Here is a 16,610-nt window from a genome sequence, read left to right on the forward strand (position 1 = left end):
GGGGAGAGGGAGAAAGAGTCTCAAGCAGACTCCATGCTGAGCTGACAGGTGCTCGATCTCATAACCCTTAGATCACGACCTGAGCCAAAATCAAGAGTCAGCTGCTCAACCAACTGTGCCACTCAGGTGCCCTGGTTGCTACATTCTCAAAGGGTCTCATAACTGCTTGTATATCTCACCAATATTTAATATAAAACAAATGATAAACACCACAGAAATCTTGCAAAAGTAGTTTTACAAGTAGAAATTCAAAGAAGACATCTATGGTCTAATATTCCCTGCACATCCCCTCCCTCTTGAGCACTAAGTGTATAACCACCAGCTTCATATAGTAAAAGTGCAGCTCTTTCTGCCCATGGGTCCTATTCCCGTGCTACCTAAATAAACCTATTAAGCCGTACCATACAACGTCTCGAGAAGTCTTTCTTGGCCATTGCATTCGATAATCCTGCAACAGGTGGAGTGACTACAAAGTTTTGGGGTAATGGAACTGTCCTATATCTTAATTGTGGTATTAGTCTCACAACTGTATTAATTTCTCAAAACTTATAAAACTGTTGTTAAAAACATGAAAGCAGGCCCAAAATGGAGTTACTTATGCTAAGCACCAAGACGTAGTTAGTTCACTTTCAGCTCTGCCAGAAATGGAATCCTATACCAGTCAATCAGGCATCTCCTGGTCAGCACTAGTTAGTTGATCTGCCTAACAGACCCCTGTCAGTCCCTAGAGGAAAGCTGGCTGAAATAACCAACCAGCTTTTTGTCTAGTATAATTTCCTTGTTCCCACTTCCTTTTGCCTTTCCTTTTGCATACCTCCTTGGAGCTCCTTTCTGTCTGCTAGACTGTATGGACTGGTTCACAAAGCAAAGAATAAAGCTAGTAAGATCATTAAGATTTACTCAGTTGAATTTTGTTTTTTAATACTGTACAGTAAAAAGGATGAATTTTACTGCACATAAATCATATCTTCAAGAGACCTGACTGACAAAAATCTTAGAATTAAAAAAAAAAAACTCAAAAAACTTCTCTGATATACAATTTAAGTGAAAATAATAATTAAAAATTTCTTATTAAATTATTTGGTATGTTTATATATTGGATTTCTAAAAAGTTTTACTTAATTACTCAGCAATAAAAAAAGCATTTAAAAAATGTATACCATTAGAACACACACAGAGAAAGTTCTAACAATCCATATAGATTAGGGGAAGCTTCAGGTTTTCTTTTGGTGTCAAATTTTTAAAAGTTTTAAAATAATTTTAAAGAAAGTCTGTCTTTGTTAGGTTCATCAAAGGCTTCAAGGAAATTAGAATGTTTTCATTTCTGTGAATGTGTTGTTTCATACCAGGGAGTCCTGGGGTAAACCAATCCTTAAGTATTCAAATTCCTAATTCAGGGATAAAACTGTATTTACAGAACTGTTAATGGTAAAATTTACATGTAAAATAGGCTTAAAAATGGGATATCCTGTTTTGGAATTTGGAGTTAAAAGATCCCAGAGTCTACATTCTCTAGCCCACTGAGTTCCCAAAACAATGACTCTTAACACTGACTCCAACACCTGAAGCTTATTAAGATGTAGATATCTGGGTTACAGCCATTATTTACATACTTGAAATCTTGGGGATGGGTCCCAAGAATCTGTTAAACTCTTCAAGAAATTCTTATGCACATTACCACTTGAAACTCTTGACCAGATCAAAGTAATACTTCCTAGTTATGGGGGTTTTCCAGTGTTCCTACTGCTGGTTGAGACTGTAATGGCCAATTCAAAGAAGAGAAGGAATTCTAGTGCTGAAAGCAATTATACTCTTTTCAAATTTAAGTTCACTCTGAAAAACAGCCAGGTTTATTAGGCTAGCAGTTCAGTGAATATAAATATACCTATCTTTTAAGGAGACACACAGATTTTTAAAATGTTTCCTTTTTATAAATGTGAAATATGTTTGTGAAAATGTAATATAAATTTATACACTTATACTTAACAAGCTTCCAGTTTCCCTCGCACATAAGTAGGACCTTTGTGTGCCTTCTCTTTCAAATCTCTTAATTCAGGCTTTATGTCTTCACTGGGAGTAGAATGAAAGAAGGTCTGAAAGTAATTGAATTTCTGCATTTTTTTTTCACCTCAAGGCTCAAAAAATCTTGATCTCAAGAATGGAATGATTTAGATATTATTTTAATGATAGGAACACACCTTCCAAGTTGTCATAAAATTTGTGAAATATCTTGAAACACCTTTTAAAGTGGCTGAAAATTATTTAATCACTCTTGAGTGATTTTTTCTTATAAAATACACAGTAAAGAAAAACTTTAAATTCACCTCAATATAAATTTTACCTATTTTCCCTTGAAATGGCTATATTTTTAATATTTTGAGTCCAACACTCAATGAACTTCAGAGATGTTAAAATAATCATGGTTTTGCCTTCTTTTTATTTCTCCATGAAATGTAATTCCCAAAAACAATCAAACAATCTTGACCATGCATAAACCACAACTAATCATTTCAGGGGAAACCATGGCCAAATAAAAACACAGGTCACTCCTATAAACCATGTTTACTGACAAAGGAGACAGTAGCACACTTCTTTAAAAATGATACCATATTTACTTCTTTATAATGAAAAACACAATAGGAAGAAAAAACTAATTAAAAGCTAAAATATGCTCACTACATATTTAAGGGTGAAAGTCAGGACAAAACTTGAAGTTTTCAATGGACCACTGTAAATACTAGTAAAGACTATTATCAAAATAGCACTGACACAGCAGACTGAGATTCTAGCACAGCTTTGACATGTTCTTCTCATATAACCTTTGAAAGTCACTTTCTTTGAGTCTCATTCTTCATAATGAGTACTGAAAGTGCTGGCCACTTAGCATGAACAAGGACAGGGGCACCAAACTGTACTAGTAATCACTGTATTTGTCACCTCCCAAAACTCAGTTTAAAAACTAAAAGAAAAACTCACAGACTTTCTAATGACATTGCTGTGATATTAACATGACTTTTATATTGTATAATAAAACATATCAACATTTAGAAGATCAGTATAACTCAGTGAACTAATATTTTCCAAGTGAGCAAATGTATGTTACAAAATCATGCATGGGTATGGGACACCAGTCTGGCTCATTGGGTAGAGCATGAAACTCTGGATAGGATTTCTACAATTACCTGGGAAAAGCTATTAAAATTTACTTTTACTCCTTTTAAAACTTTTTCCTTTTTCTTCTACTAGCCAGACACTAAAGAAATTTGTAAAAATGTATAACAATGTCACTTGTCTCACCAGTATTTTTGTTTCAAAAGTTACTTTTCACAAAAAGTTATTAATACTTAATGGGCATATGTTGCTTATATTCGTATTATTTATTACATAATTATTTTTAAAATGTCTGAGTTTTCATATGTAATACAATAAATATCAATAGATATAACCCATATAAATCCATGTAAGCCAAGCTTTCTCAGGTGCTCAGTAATTTTTAAGAGTTACGAAGGGATCCTGAAACAAAAGGTTTCAGAACCACTGATCTAGGCAATAAATACCAAGGGAAAAAGAACTGATCTTATATTTCTAGTACTTGCTACAAGTAAAAGGCAACTTCGCTGGCACTGTCTTAATTTCCTGGTTAAATTATTACACTTTAACCTTTACCATAATTCAGCTCCACTTGTAATACTCGTAAGAGGCGATGACTAGGTGCTTTCGTAAACAATGAGCTATGGTACTCCACCCTTGTTGTACAAATAATAGAAACTCAACATCTCATCGACAGACTTCCATAAAGTCACACTTCCTGCAGTGACTCTAAGTAATCTGCTAACACCGAAAGATTCTGAAACCATACTAAGGAATTATATCACATGCTACTTAGAAATTGCTTTTAAGGAAACAGTATCTCTAAAGTCCAAGAATTTTGAGTAGAAAAAGCTACAATTCACTTCCTTGTGTCCCTAAACGACGCGTTTAAAAATAAGTGGAGAGATTGTACTACCTCTTCTCACCACAGATTTGATTAGAACAATTCTTAAAAGCGTACAAAATATTCACCTCTGACCAAGAGTAATTTAGAAAAAGAGAGAAAATGAAAATTACTGCACTTTAGGGCAGGCAATTTTAAATTAAAGCTTGTATATCAATCAATATTAATGTCAAAATGTAGGTTTCATGTACAGGTGAACAACGGATGACAGTAATGAAAACTTTCCACTTTTACATTTAAATATTAAGGACCAAGTTTCTGGGCAAGAATAAAGCCAGGGTTTACAGTCACCACATACTTCAATATGACATGAAGAGCAACCTGTGAGCAAAACTCCACTCTAGGACATTTTAATACTCCTGGAATAAGGTTACACAACTCTCCTCCTATCACTGATTAACCATCAGAGTCTCAACCTATTATAAGAAATGCTGGGGTTGAAGAATATAACCAAAGAGGCCAAACTATATAGTTTATTATCACACACTGATAACATGGAGGGACTGATAACACTGTAGTATATAACAATGTTTACTTTTTTAAAGATGCTTATTATTTTAAGTAAACTCTACCCCAAGGTAGGACTTAAACTCACGACCCTAAAATTAGAGTTGCATGCTCTAAAGACTGAGCCAGCCAGGCACCCTTACTTTTTGTTTTGTTTTGTTTTTTTGAGGTGTTTTTTTTGGGGGGGAGGACTTTAAGTAATCTCTATGACCACTGTGGGGCTCGAACTCACAACCCTGAGATCAAGTCACATTGCTATACCGATTGAGCCAGCCAGGCACCCCCGAACAAATGACAATCTATGTGGAACCCAAAGACAATATATATAGAGACACCTTGAGACGAACCACATTATCTATCAAAGGGAACATGGGATTCTTGTTCATTTTCCCTCCATCCCCTGGTGATTCACTCACAGGGCATCCTGCAAACATTGTTTTTTGTTTGTTTGTTTGTTTTTTAAGATTTTATTTATTTGACAGAGAGAGGGACAGCCAGCGAGAGAGGGAACACAGGCAGCGGGAGTGGGAGAGAAAGAAGCAGGCTCATAGCGGAGAAGCATGATGTGGGGCTCGATCCCAGAACACCAGGATCACACCCTGAGCCGAAGGCAGATGCTTAACGACTGAGCCACCCAGGCGCCCCCCTGCAAACATTGTTTACAGCACTCTTTTACCTTTAATTTCTATCTTTTCTAGATCTCTCTCTCCTGTTTTCATTTTATTAGTTCTCTGCAGTCTCCCCTTGGACCCTATGGGTCTCTTTCATCTTTTACTTATACCTGGCACTCCTCACAGTCTGCCCAAGAATTATTTGTGGGCCTATCTCTCCTAATAGATTGTAAACTCCTTGGTGTTGGACATTGATTGTGGTATCTTCTATAATATATAGCACAGTGTCTTGCATGTTGAAGATGCTGTTTGAAATAACTGCAGGGGCGCCTGGGTGGCACAGCGGTTAAGCGTCTGCCTTCAGCTCAGAGCGTGATCCCGGCATTATGGGATCGAGCCCCACATCAGGCTCCTCCACTATGAGCCTGCTTCTTCCTCTCCCACTCCCCCTGCTTGTGTTCCCTCTCTCGCTGGCTGTCTCTATCTCTGTCGAATAAATAAATAAAATCTTTAAAAAAAAAAAAAAAGAAATAACTGCAAACACAGAATTTGAATTTGGCGCATCAAATTCAATGTGGCAAATTCTATGTGACAGATACTTTCTACCCATGACAAGTATAGTCTCTTATAAAAGAAAAATATTGGGACACCTGGGTGGTTCAGTTGCTTAAGCGCCTGCCTTCAGCTCACACCTTGATCCGGGAGTGCCATGATCAAGTCTTGTATCGGTCATCCTGCTCAGCGGGAAGTCTGCTTCTCCCTCTGACCTTCCCTCCCTTGTGCTCTTTCTCTCTCTCAAATACATAAATAAAATCTTTAAAAAAGGGGGGCGGATATTATTGAGTGAATAAGGTAAAAGTTAAGATTAGTTGAAATAATAAGTATCTTTAAAGTAAAATTCATTAACAAACTGACTATTCCTTTAATCTGTGAAGTGTTTATTCAGTAACAAAGTAGGAAAAGTGGATTATGATGTCACTTTTTGATTTTTCATTTGTGCTGATTTCATGACTTTTGAGAGTATTATTAGTACTGGGGTGCCTGGGTGGCTCAGTCGGTTAAGTGTCTGCCTTCAGCTCAGGTCATGATCCCAGTGTCCGGGGATCAAGCCCCACATGGGGCTCCCTGCTCAGCGGGGAGCCTACTTCTCCTTCTCCAGCTCCCTGTGACTATGTTCCCTCTCTTGCTATTTCTGTTAAATAAACAAAATTAAAAAAAAAAAAAAAAAGAAGATTAGTTCTTATTTTAGCTTTAAGTTTGTTAATGTCTTTACTGACAGGGTATAATAATAGTTTTTACTTAGAATTACCTTGTTTGTGATTTATAAAACCTAATATTCAGTTAATTATTAATATAATGTTAAACTTAATTTCCATTTTAAGAGAAACAGTTAAATTACTCATGACTTAATAGTTATTTTGGATAATGGTTTTACTATTTTTTGTTGATGGCAAAAGTTATTTGAAATGTTTTTGAAAATATAATAGCTGGGCACCTGGGTGGCTCCATTGGTTAAGCATCTGCCTTTGGCTCAGGTCATGATCCCGGAGTCCTGGCCATCTAGCCTCACATTGGGCTCCCCAATGTGGAGACTGCTTCTCCCCCTTCCCTACCTCGTTTGTGCTCTCCCTCTCTCTTGCTCGCTCTCAAAAATAAACTTACCAAAAAAAAAAAAAGAAAGAAAGAAAATATAATTATGTTTTAATTTCTTGGTGATTCTCAATAACATCATTATTAAAATATCATAAATATTTAAAAATAAAAATAACTGGGGCGCCTGGGTGGCACAGCGGTTAGGCGTCTGCCTTCGGCTCAGGGTGTGATCCGGCGTTATGGGATCGAGCCCCACATCAGGCTCCTCCGCTATGAGCCTGTTTCTTCCTCTCCCGCTCCCCCTGCTTGTGTTCCCTCTCTCGCTGGCTGTCGAATACATAAATAAAATCTTTAAAAAATAAATAAATAAAATAACTGCAAACAAATGTTGATAAAGATATTGAGAGAGTGGAACCCTTGTGTACTGTTGGTGTGACTGGCAAAATGGTGCAATCACTATTAAAAAAGGTATGAAGATTCCTAAAATAATTAAAAACAAAACTACCATATGAGCCAGCAATCCCACTTCTGGGTATATATGCCAAAAAATTGAAAGCAGAGTCTTGAAGAGATATTTGCACAGCAATGCTCATAGCAGTATTCACAACAGCCAAGAGGTAGAAGCAACCTAAGTGTCCATCCACAGATGAGTGAAAACCAAAATGTAGTGTATGTGTCTGAGTGTATATATATTCAATGGAATATTATTCAGTCTTAAAAGGGAAGAGAATTCTGTAATATGCTATAACAATGAGCCTTGAGAACATTACACTAAGTGAAATAAGCCAGTCACAAAAGGACAAACACTGTTATGATTCCATTTATATGAAGTATTTAAAGTAGTCAAATTCAGGGGTACCTGGGTGACTCAGTCAGTTAAGCTTCCAAGTCTTGATCCCAGGGTCATGAGTTCAAGCCCCACACTGGAGCCTAGTGTGGAGCCTACTTTAAAAAAATAAAAATAAAGTAGCCAAATTCATAGCAACAGAAAGTAGAATGGTAGCTACCAGGAGCTGACAGAGTAGGGGGAGGGGAGTCACTGTTTAAGAGGCACAGAATTCAAACTTGCAAGATGACAATGTTTTGGAGATCTGTGCACAACAATGTGAATACACTTAACACTACTGAACTGTACACTTACAAATGGCTAAAATGGTAAATTGTATATAATTTGTTTTACACCATCACAAAAATATATAGATAATTTTTAAAGACAGGTGGCTCTATAAAAGATCATCTCGAGGGTCTTAGTTTGGCTAATTCGGTTAGAACAAAGTTTTGTAGTAAAGAAGGAGCAAGCGGATGGTTAGAGAGTCAAGCCAAATAGGGTGGCATGACCTGCTCAGGACCATCTCATCCTCCTCTATCTCATTTGCTCCCAGTCTGACTTTCTGTGTTCTCCCACAGTTTGGAGAACCTCATCCCCACTCCCACTCTCTCACACACTGTTGCAGACATACAAAGCAGAACTTCCCAGGAACAAAATTCCACTTAGCCTCCTGCTGCTGGAGACCCAACTCTTCCTGATAGGAGTCCTGGAAACTTTTATGTGAAATAAGCCTTTTTCACAATACTAGTTTATTCAAACTCTGGACCAAGGAATCTATTTGAGTAGAGGTGAGATAGAGAAGAATTTATTTAATACAATAAAGTATGAAGAGGTAAGGGCTTCAGTGGGTTGATAAATTTTAGAAAGTGCTAAATACCTACATGTGAAAACCAGGTGTGGTGACTTCCATTTAAAAGCAAAGTGCTTTAGGCATTAAGCACCTACAATGTCCTGAAACTGTTAGAACAGACATCCATACAGCAATGCTGACTGCAAGACATGTGACACCAGTTCTTGCCCTCCTCACTTAAAATGTTTTTTAGAATGAAATCCACTTTTAAGAAATTATATTTTTAAAGTAATCTCTACACCCAACATGGGGCTCGAACTCACAACCAAGATCAAGAGTTGCATGCTTCACCGACGGAGCCCCAAATGAAATCTACTTTTAATCAACATTCTTCTTGCAGCATTTAAGGTCTAGGCTCCCTTTTCCCCAACCAGGGCAGCTCTGTTTGGGCCTGCTGTATTCAGTGGATCCCCGGGTAAGCTTTTGTTTTATTTAAGAATTCGGGCTCCTGGCTGGCTCATTCTGTACAGCATGCAACTCTTCATCTCCAGGTGGTCAGTTCCAACACCCCATGTTGGGCATAGAGCTTAATAAAAAAAAATTAAAAAAAAAAAAAAGAAGGAGAAGAAGAAGAAGAAAGGGAAGAAAGAAAAGAAAAAGAATTCTACAGCTGAGACTGAAAACCACTGGACTAAGATAGATGTCAAGTTTCAGTGGGACTTGGCCCTGTTAGTATCCATGTATTTTGTATACAGCAAGGTTTCTCAACCAAGACACTAGCAGCATGTTGGCTGGCTATGTCTTTGACATGAGGGCTGTCCTGTGCACGGTACGATGTTTCACAGCACCTGACCTTTACCCACTATATGCCAGTAGCATCCCTCCCAAATGCCCTAGTCAAGACCATCAAAATTATCTCCAGACACTGCCAAATATCCCCTGGGAGGCAAAATTCTCCCCTCCCAGTTGAGAACTGCTAATGCAGAGGACGTATAGGTCCACTTCTAAGCTCAGACCCCAATTTGTTAGTGCTCTGTTGCTGTTTTATACCAGCTTCTCCTTTCTCTTCTACTACTATGGTGATGTTAAACATAAGCTAATACTATATTCTTGGTAAATTCTTTTTTACGAGTAGGAAGAGAAAAGAAGCAGTCTAGAGATTCTAAGACAAATATGGGTAATTGCTTATAACACTTCTAAATTCATAGTTGAAAAAGTTGCTTGGTTACTTGAAATACAAGGCCTAAGAAGTTTCTAGGTACTAGCTTAGACATTTCAATGCCTGAACGTAAAATCTATTTGTCTGGACATGTGTATTTAAAAAAAAAAAAAATGGGATGCCTGCCTGGCTCACTTGGTAGAGCATGCAACTCTTGTTCCCAGGGTCTTAAGTTCAAGCCCCACGTTGGCATAGTGCGAGCTTACTTAATTAATTAATAAGCGGGGCTATATACGTGGTACTCATCAGTGGATAACTTTCATAAACAAGATGGGTGGCTATAAAAATTAATATAGCATCAGGCTCAGATAAAGGGACGAAAAAGACTTTTTGAATGAATAATACAACACTGAGAAATCATTGCAGGAGGAGGAAAACACGATTTTGGAATGGGATCAATTTGCATTTGAATCTTAACTCCATCTGCTTTACTTTCTGATCTTGGCTAAGATAATGTAATCCCGTCTGAGCCCAGAAAAAAGGAAAAAAAAAAAAAGCCCCCTTTATTCCTTGTCTTATATTGCTTGAGGAAGGGGATAATCTTTTAACCATCTGTATTTCCAGTATGGCTGGGAAATAATGTCGATAAAAGAATTTTAAGTAAAAAATGTGAGGACTCCATTCTTCTTTAAGAGCTATACAAATTATTTGACTTTTATTAAGACCTCTTGCTTTTCCAATAATTCAGCTCCATGCTCAAGGTTATTTACAGGATTTGTGAATGACTTTGGACTGACCAAGCATAGTAGTGAATGCTTTTAATTTATCTTTGGGTTTTTTTTTCAACAGTCAAAACCAGGGCCCTTTAAAATTGAGGTTTTATACAAAAAGATTTAGACTCATTCTGATCCACAATTCTTACATAGACAAGTCATCTTTAAGTCTAATAATGATTAGACCGTTTGGGTGTCCAGGAGATGTTAGTGGCACCAGAGCAGCCCTCCAACCAGGAATTAGCAGGTACTCATCTTCAGATCAAAAGACATAAGCCAAAATAAGCGGGAATCGGGCTACGGACTACCCTGCCCTCTGATTAAGTGGCCAGAGAAGAGCAGCTGTGAAAAGCTGAGCATTATCTTTATAAGCCTTCCACTATATTTCCATAGACTTGAAGATTTGAGTATTCAGTGATATTTAAAACTACCTAATATCAAAGGGTAGTACCAAGATCACATTGTTTACATAGCACTAATGCATGACCTCCCTTTTTATCCCCTTCCCTCTCAGGACCATGATCCCATCTCCCTCTAGCAAATGATAGTTTTCAGCTCTTCCAGCTTCAGTTAGGACATCTTTTCCAAAGAGTCTCTGGGAATGGTCCAGGGTTGTTTTCGGTAATTGGGAGAAAGTATCATAAAGAACATGATTTAAAAATCCTGTAGCGGGGCGCCTGGGTGGCACAGCGGTTAAGCGTCTGCCTTCGGTTCAGGGCGTGATCCCGGCGTTATGGGATCGAGCCCCACATCAGGCTCCTCTGCTATGAGCCTGCTTCTTCCTCTCCTACTCCCCCTGCTTGTGTTCCCTCTCTAGCTGGCTGTCTCTATCCTGTCGAATAAATAAATAAAAAATCTTTAAAAAAATAAAAAATAAAAAAAAATAAAAATCCTGTAGCATGTCACCTCCCTGAAAATGAATCATTTTCTCTGAATACAAACACGATACAATTTTTGCTTCCATGGTCAAAACAGACAACATGGAAGACTTTAGATGTCTAATTCTTTCTTGGGTCTAACATTTGGGATTAGATCTCAAGGGCAATGGAAATTTGCTAATCATCTGTGGTTTTTGATGATTTACAAGCCTAACAAATAAGATAAAAGAGCTTCAATTTTCCCAATTTCCAGAATATTACTTCATTCCAAAAGAAATGTCACCTATAAATAGCCCCTCCTCCTCTTACATTTTATGTTCTGTTGAACTTTTCCTTATGTACATCATTTGGCTACATAATCTGTGGCAAGAGACAGCTAGACAAGTAAAATAATACTCAACATTTTAATCAATGACTCAACAATTGAATCCAGGGTGCTGGAAAATTGATCTTTTCACAAAAGACACATCCAGTGTCAAAGAAAACTTCTCATATAAATCCTGACAAAGGACAAATTTAACTTCTAAGCAAGATTAGCTTGAGTAAAACATTCAAAATTTCTTAACAAGTTATGGTACCATCAGCATCTTTCATCAACACACTTAAATCCCTTACAGTGTTGGTGAGTATTAATATGCAGAGAATGCAACGTGGATACGGTGAGTTATACTTTCTACGACACTCTCGATCACGGATTGGAGTTTGAAAGCTAAGGCTTTCCAAAATGCCTAATGTGCCAAGTGCTCAGTGTAATTTGAAATTCATGATATTCTCGGCCAGGCAGGTGAGGTCCTCAGTAACATGCTCAGACCTTGGTTTAACTAGCAGTTTCTTGGACTCTCAGGAATAATCATTTGTTCTAGATTAGCCTGGGCTTCTCTATTTCTAAAGATCTTCCTTTAGGCTTGAATGTCTTGTTATCTGTCATTGGGAATTTATACAATATTACATTTCCTTCATTTTGCACTCATTCTGAGCTATTCTGTGGCTAACCTCATCTGTCTTAGGGTGATGTGGAACAGCAGCTCCTGAGGTCCTCTCAGCCTTCATCTTCTTGACCCACCTGAAGTTTCTCAAAGAGCACTGGGTCACTGTACTACCCAGGTAGTGGCAACATTATCATGACCTTTCCTGACTCCAAGGACTTCAATGACTCCAAGACAGGATAGAGTTGCCGACCTTTGAGTCTAGGTGTCCACATCCAACCATTCTTTTTTTTTTTAAGAGTTTTTTTTTTTTTTTAATGTATTTATTTTGAGTCATTCCTACACCCAACATGGGGCTTGAACTCATGACTCCGAGATTGAGAGTCACATGCTCTTCTGACTGAGCAAGCCAGGAACCCAAAGTTATATCAAAATTTAGAGAGAAATCCCTTTTTTTAAAAAAGATATTTATTTTTTAAGAAGTCTCTGTACCCAACACGGGGCTCGAACTCACAACCTCAAGATCAAGAGTCTCATGATCCACCAACTGAGTCAGCTAGGTACCCCTAGAAAGCTACAAATAATATAATAGGCCTATAAACCAAAACTACATGGCTTATAGCACAGCCAGCTACAGAGAATACAGTAGAAAACACAATTAATTCATTCATGGAAATCTAGCCTTGGATAGTACCAACAGTTGCCAAACTTCCCTACTGCTAATTTGGGCCAGTGAGCATAAAACTCATCAGATTTGTTTAAAAGTATCTTCTTTTGGGAGGAAATGCTAAGGAACATTGCTCTCTTTTTCTCTCTCACTCATTCTCCCCACCCCACCCCCCAGCTCTCTATCTCTGACAAATAAATAAATAAAATCTTTTAAAAAAATGGGTGGGAAAGGATGAATCCATTTTATAGAAGGAATCAGCACGTTAGATCAAATTCTACATGGGAGAATGGGATTTTTCTCTCCATCTACGTTAGTATTCAGTGGGATACAATTTTGAGTATCGGGGAATGAAAGAATAAGCTATGATACATATATTATTGGTAAGATAATTAAGAAACATAACTCACCATTTTTTAGGCTTTGACAATGGTTTATATTTGCTGTATTTTACACGCCATTCAAGAACTTCTTTACAGCGCTGACAAACTCCATCATGAAGCTTTGCATTAATTTTCTTAAAAATAAACAGAAAAACAAAGTAAGAATTTCATCTGTGAGCCAGCATTGCAAACCCCAGGAAAAAGGCACATGAAAAATTTAAGTTTTTTTAAACAGTAACCTAAATTTAATCTGCATAACATTTTATGATACACTACGTATTTTTATGTGCATTACTCAAGTTGGTTCTTTACAAAGACAAAGATTCTTAAATAGGTGTAGCTCAGAATCATCCAGGAAATGTTTTAATCTCTTGGCAGGAGTATTTCAGAAAGCCCTCCCCATTGATTCTGATGTGTGCAAATGTTAAAACTCAAATTAGTACAGTCAGGATACGTGCGTTTTACTTACATAGGTTATAGCTCACTAATAATGTAATAATAAAGAAAACCTAATGCATATTTTAAGACTACTGTTTCCAACAATTCAAATCTTACCAATGAAGAAACGAGAAATTACACCAAGAAATTATAGTCCTAAATTATCAGTCTGTAGGGGAGAGCAGAGACCATGACACCTGAGAAAGGAGTGTCAGGGAGAAGTTGCTATAAGCACAAAAGTATTTAATTCTTCAATTTAATACTTTCATATTCTCATGTAAAGAAAAAACGTTTTGGAAAAGTTACCTTGCTAATCTGACTTCTTCAAAACAGAAAATAAATATGTGCATGGGAATACCTGCGGTGGGAAAAGGGCCATATTTATGGGGGGAAAATCACCCCATATTTACTATGATTTTCTTCTCAAAATGTGTTGGGAAATTAGGAGAATGAAAAAAATTTAAATGTGTCATGTGTTCTCCCCAATAGTTTTACATTCTATAACATATTCATGTGATTCAGGACCCAGACTATTTATTTTCACTATGTATGCTGAGAATTCTCCAACTTACTTTGGCTGTGGAAGCCTGGTCTTTGCCTATCGTTGGAATAATGAGTAAAGGGACATTTTATGTTTTCTTTGCTTCCTTTGTTTCCTTTTTTAATTTCTCAAGAGGAGAAAGAAAAGGATCACAAAAGATGCAGATTCTTTGGGAGGTTATCTGATGCTGAGTTAAAAGCACAATGTTTAAAGATCATTTGAAAAAAACCCGAAACTTTGGAAAAGTGCTTGATATTCTTTAAAGTTCTATACAAGAAGGTAAAATAATTTGACAAAACACTTACTCAAAGAGAAAATATTTCAAGGGTCTTTTCAAAAGCCACAAATTAAGCTGTGAATACATTATGTTTTATTTTACCTCTATGGTGAAAAACATATTCTGTTACTTAGTAATTGTGTATGGGTATTCCTTTCTCCCTGACCTAGACAGAGAGTCCCTGGAAAAATAAATTCTACGTGACACTATATTCCTTGTTTACTGCTAACTGTTGCCAGAAAGAAGGAAATCTGTGTCCAGTACCAAACTCCTCTTCTCATCAAACTTGATACATAATTATCCCACATAAGACTTGCTAAGAAATACCCAGAACTAAAATTCACACTTCATCATTTGTTCTCACTGCCCTCTGTTGCCTAGAATATCTTACAAAAAGCATTACTGGGGCACCTGAGTGGTTCAGTCGGCTAAGCACCTGCCTTCGGCTCAGGTCATGATTCCAAGGTGCTAGGATCGAGCCCCATGTCAGGCTCCCTGCTCAGGGAGCCTGCTTCTCCCTCTCCCTTTGCTGCTCCTCCTGCTTGTGCTCTCTCTCTCTCTCTTCCTCTCTGGCTCTCTCTCTCTCAAATAAATAAAATCTTTTAAAAAATTAAAATATACATAAAAAAACATTACTTATATTTTTCTAACTCTAACAGTAATGGAAACAAGCTAACAACTTGAACTATGATTATAATATGAACGTGATATCTTTCTTAATAGAATATTCTTAGAATGCAAAACATTTTGTTACTTGCAAATTTTATTATATATAACACACTGTGCTTGTTAACTAGGAAGCGTTATTTGGTTTCTTGTTTGTTTCTGTATCCAATTTCTGACCAGTTCATCTTGATTTACAAAGCTGCACATAGCTTGGAAACTGGTTTCTTCAGGGCGGATCGGACAATAGAACAAAACAGGTCTTTGTGGAAACTTGTCCTGTGAGTGATGTGTGAAACAGTATAAATGGAGATGTTGTAGAAAGTTCACATCACTAACAGGCACTACTACAAAACTGAACTTGATTTTCATGTGTTAAGAAATGAATAAGAATAAGAATGAAAATGAATGGTACTTTCACTTAAAGAGAGTTGTAAAAAGAACTTTGTCTTACTGTATTTTGGCAAACTAGAAACAGTGAATTCCAGAGATGTGAGCAATGAAAGCTAAATCCTAGTTCTAGGAATCATTCTGCCAGGAGCAAAGAAGATGGCAATCTTACCTTACTCACACCTATGTTTACAACTAACCCTGTTTTAGCAATTAATTTTAGCATATTCCTCCTGGGAGAAATCACAGGTTATTAAGGTTAAGATTTAAGCACATCCAAATATAAAATCAAAACTTAGTTTTATAAGTACAAAAGACTTTAAAGATCATTTTGTTTAAGAAGCTACTTTAAAGACCTTTAAAGGGAAAGAACTTCAGAGAAGGTTCCACTGAACTTAGGAATCGTAGCTAAAGAAGAAAACCTTATTTATAAATTGAACATTTTAAGTTAGAATAAACTTATGGTGTATCAAAAGACACTCTTACTTAATATATATGTAGACTCTTAGCCATCAATGATTCATACAACATATTTTATACTAAATGTTGTTATTCCTGCTGTAAACATTCTGTTGTCAGACAAGGCATCTTTTAAAATTTAATACAGCACTCTCAAGAAGAAATTAGATGAGGACTTTACCACCCAAGAGGCAAACTGCAAATATACTATCTGTATCAACAGTCCGATACTGAAAAATACTTTATAAAATATAAAGTATCCTGTAACAGAAAGAAAATACTATTACGGGGGAAAGGAATTTTAATACCACTCAAGAATAACTAATAATTTTTCATTAGGATTTTTCTATACATCATATTTCTTTCAGAAATGCTAATGCCAAACAATGGCATATTTTACTTCACTTCATTAATTGAAAAAAAAAAGAATTAAAAAACTAAATTAGAGTCAAGGAAAATGACAATTTTAACTGCTGCTGAAAATCCATTTCCAAGAAATGGAATTATTCTTCCCCCTGCATTACCCCTTCCTCCAAAATAAGGTTTTGGTGCTAATACAGCTACAATAGTATTACTCCAGAAAATAGGGTTTTTATATCCTTTTTATATTTAAAAGCATATATTTTTTAAATTCTCTATTAATATCCCCTTATTCTAAATATGGCTAGAAGACAAAGGATCTCTAGATTTGGGAATAAGAATTTATATGATTAATAATAATAACATTAAAAA

General features: G+C 36.6%; 1 protein-coding gene across 1 annotated transcript in view; it reads right to left on the reverse strand.

Annotated features, from left to right (window-relative positions):
- CUNH9orf85 (chromosome unknown C9orf85 homolog) overlaps positions 1-16,610 on the reverse strand; it is a 60,829-nt gene that overhangs the window by 13,505 nt on the left and 30,714 nt on the right. Inside the window, 1 exon segment of the mRNA XM_008690960.2 lies at positions 13,138-13,244. Within this exon segment, the coding sequence (XP_008689182.1) occupies positions 13,138-13,244 (107 nt within the window).

The sequence above is a fragment of the Ursus maritimus genome, unplaced genomic scaffold (genome assembly GCF_017311325.1).
Source record: "Ursus maritimus isolate PB19 unplaced genomic scaffold, ASM1731132v1 scaffold_34, whole genome shotgun sequence".
In the NCBI taxonomy this organism is placed as follows: Eukaryota; Metazoa; Chordata; class Mammalia; order Carnivora; family Ursidae; genus Ursus; species Ursus maritimus.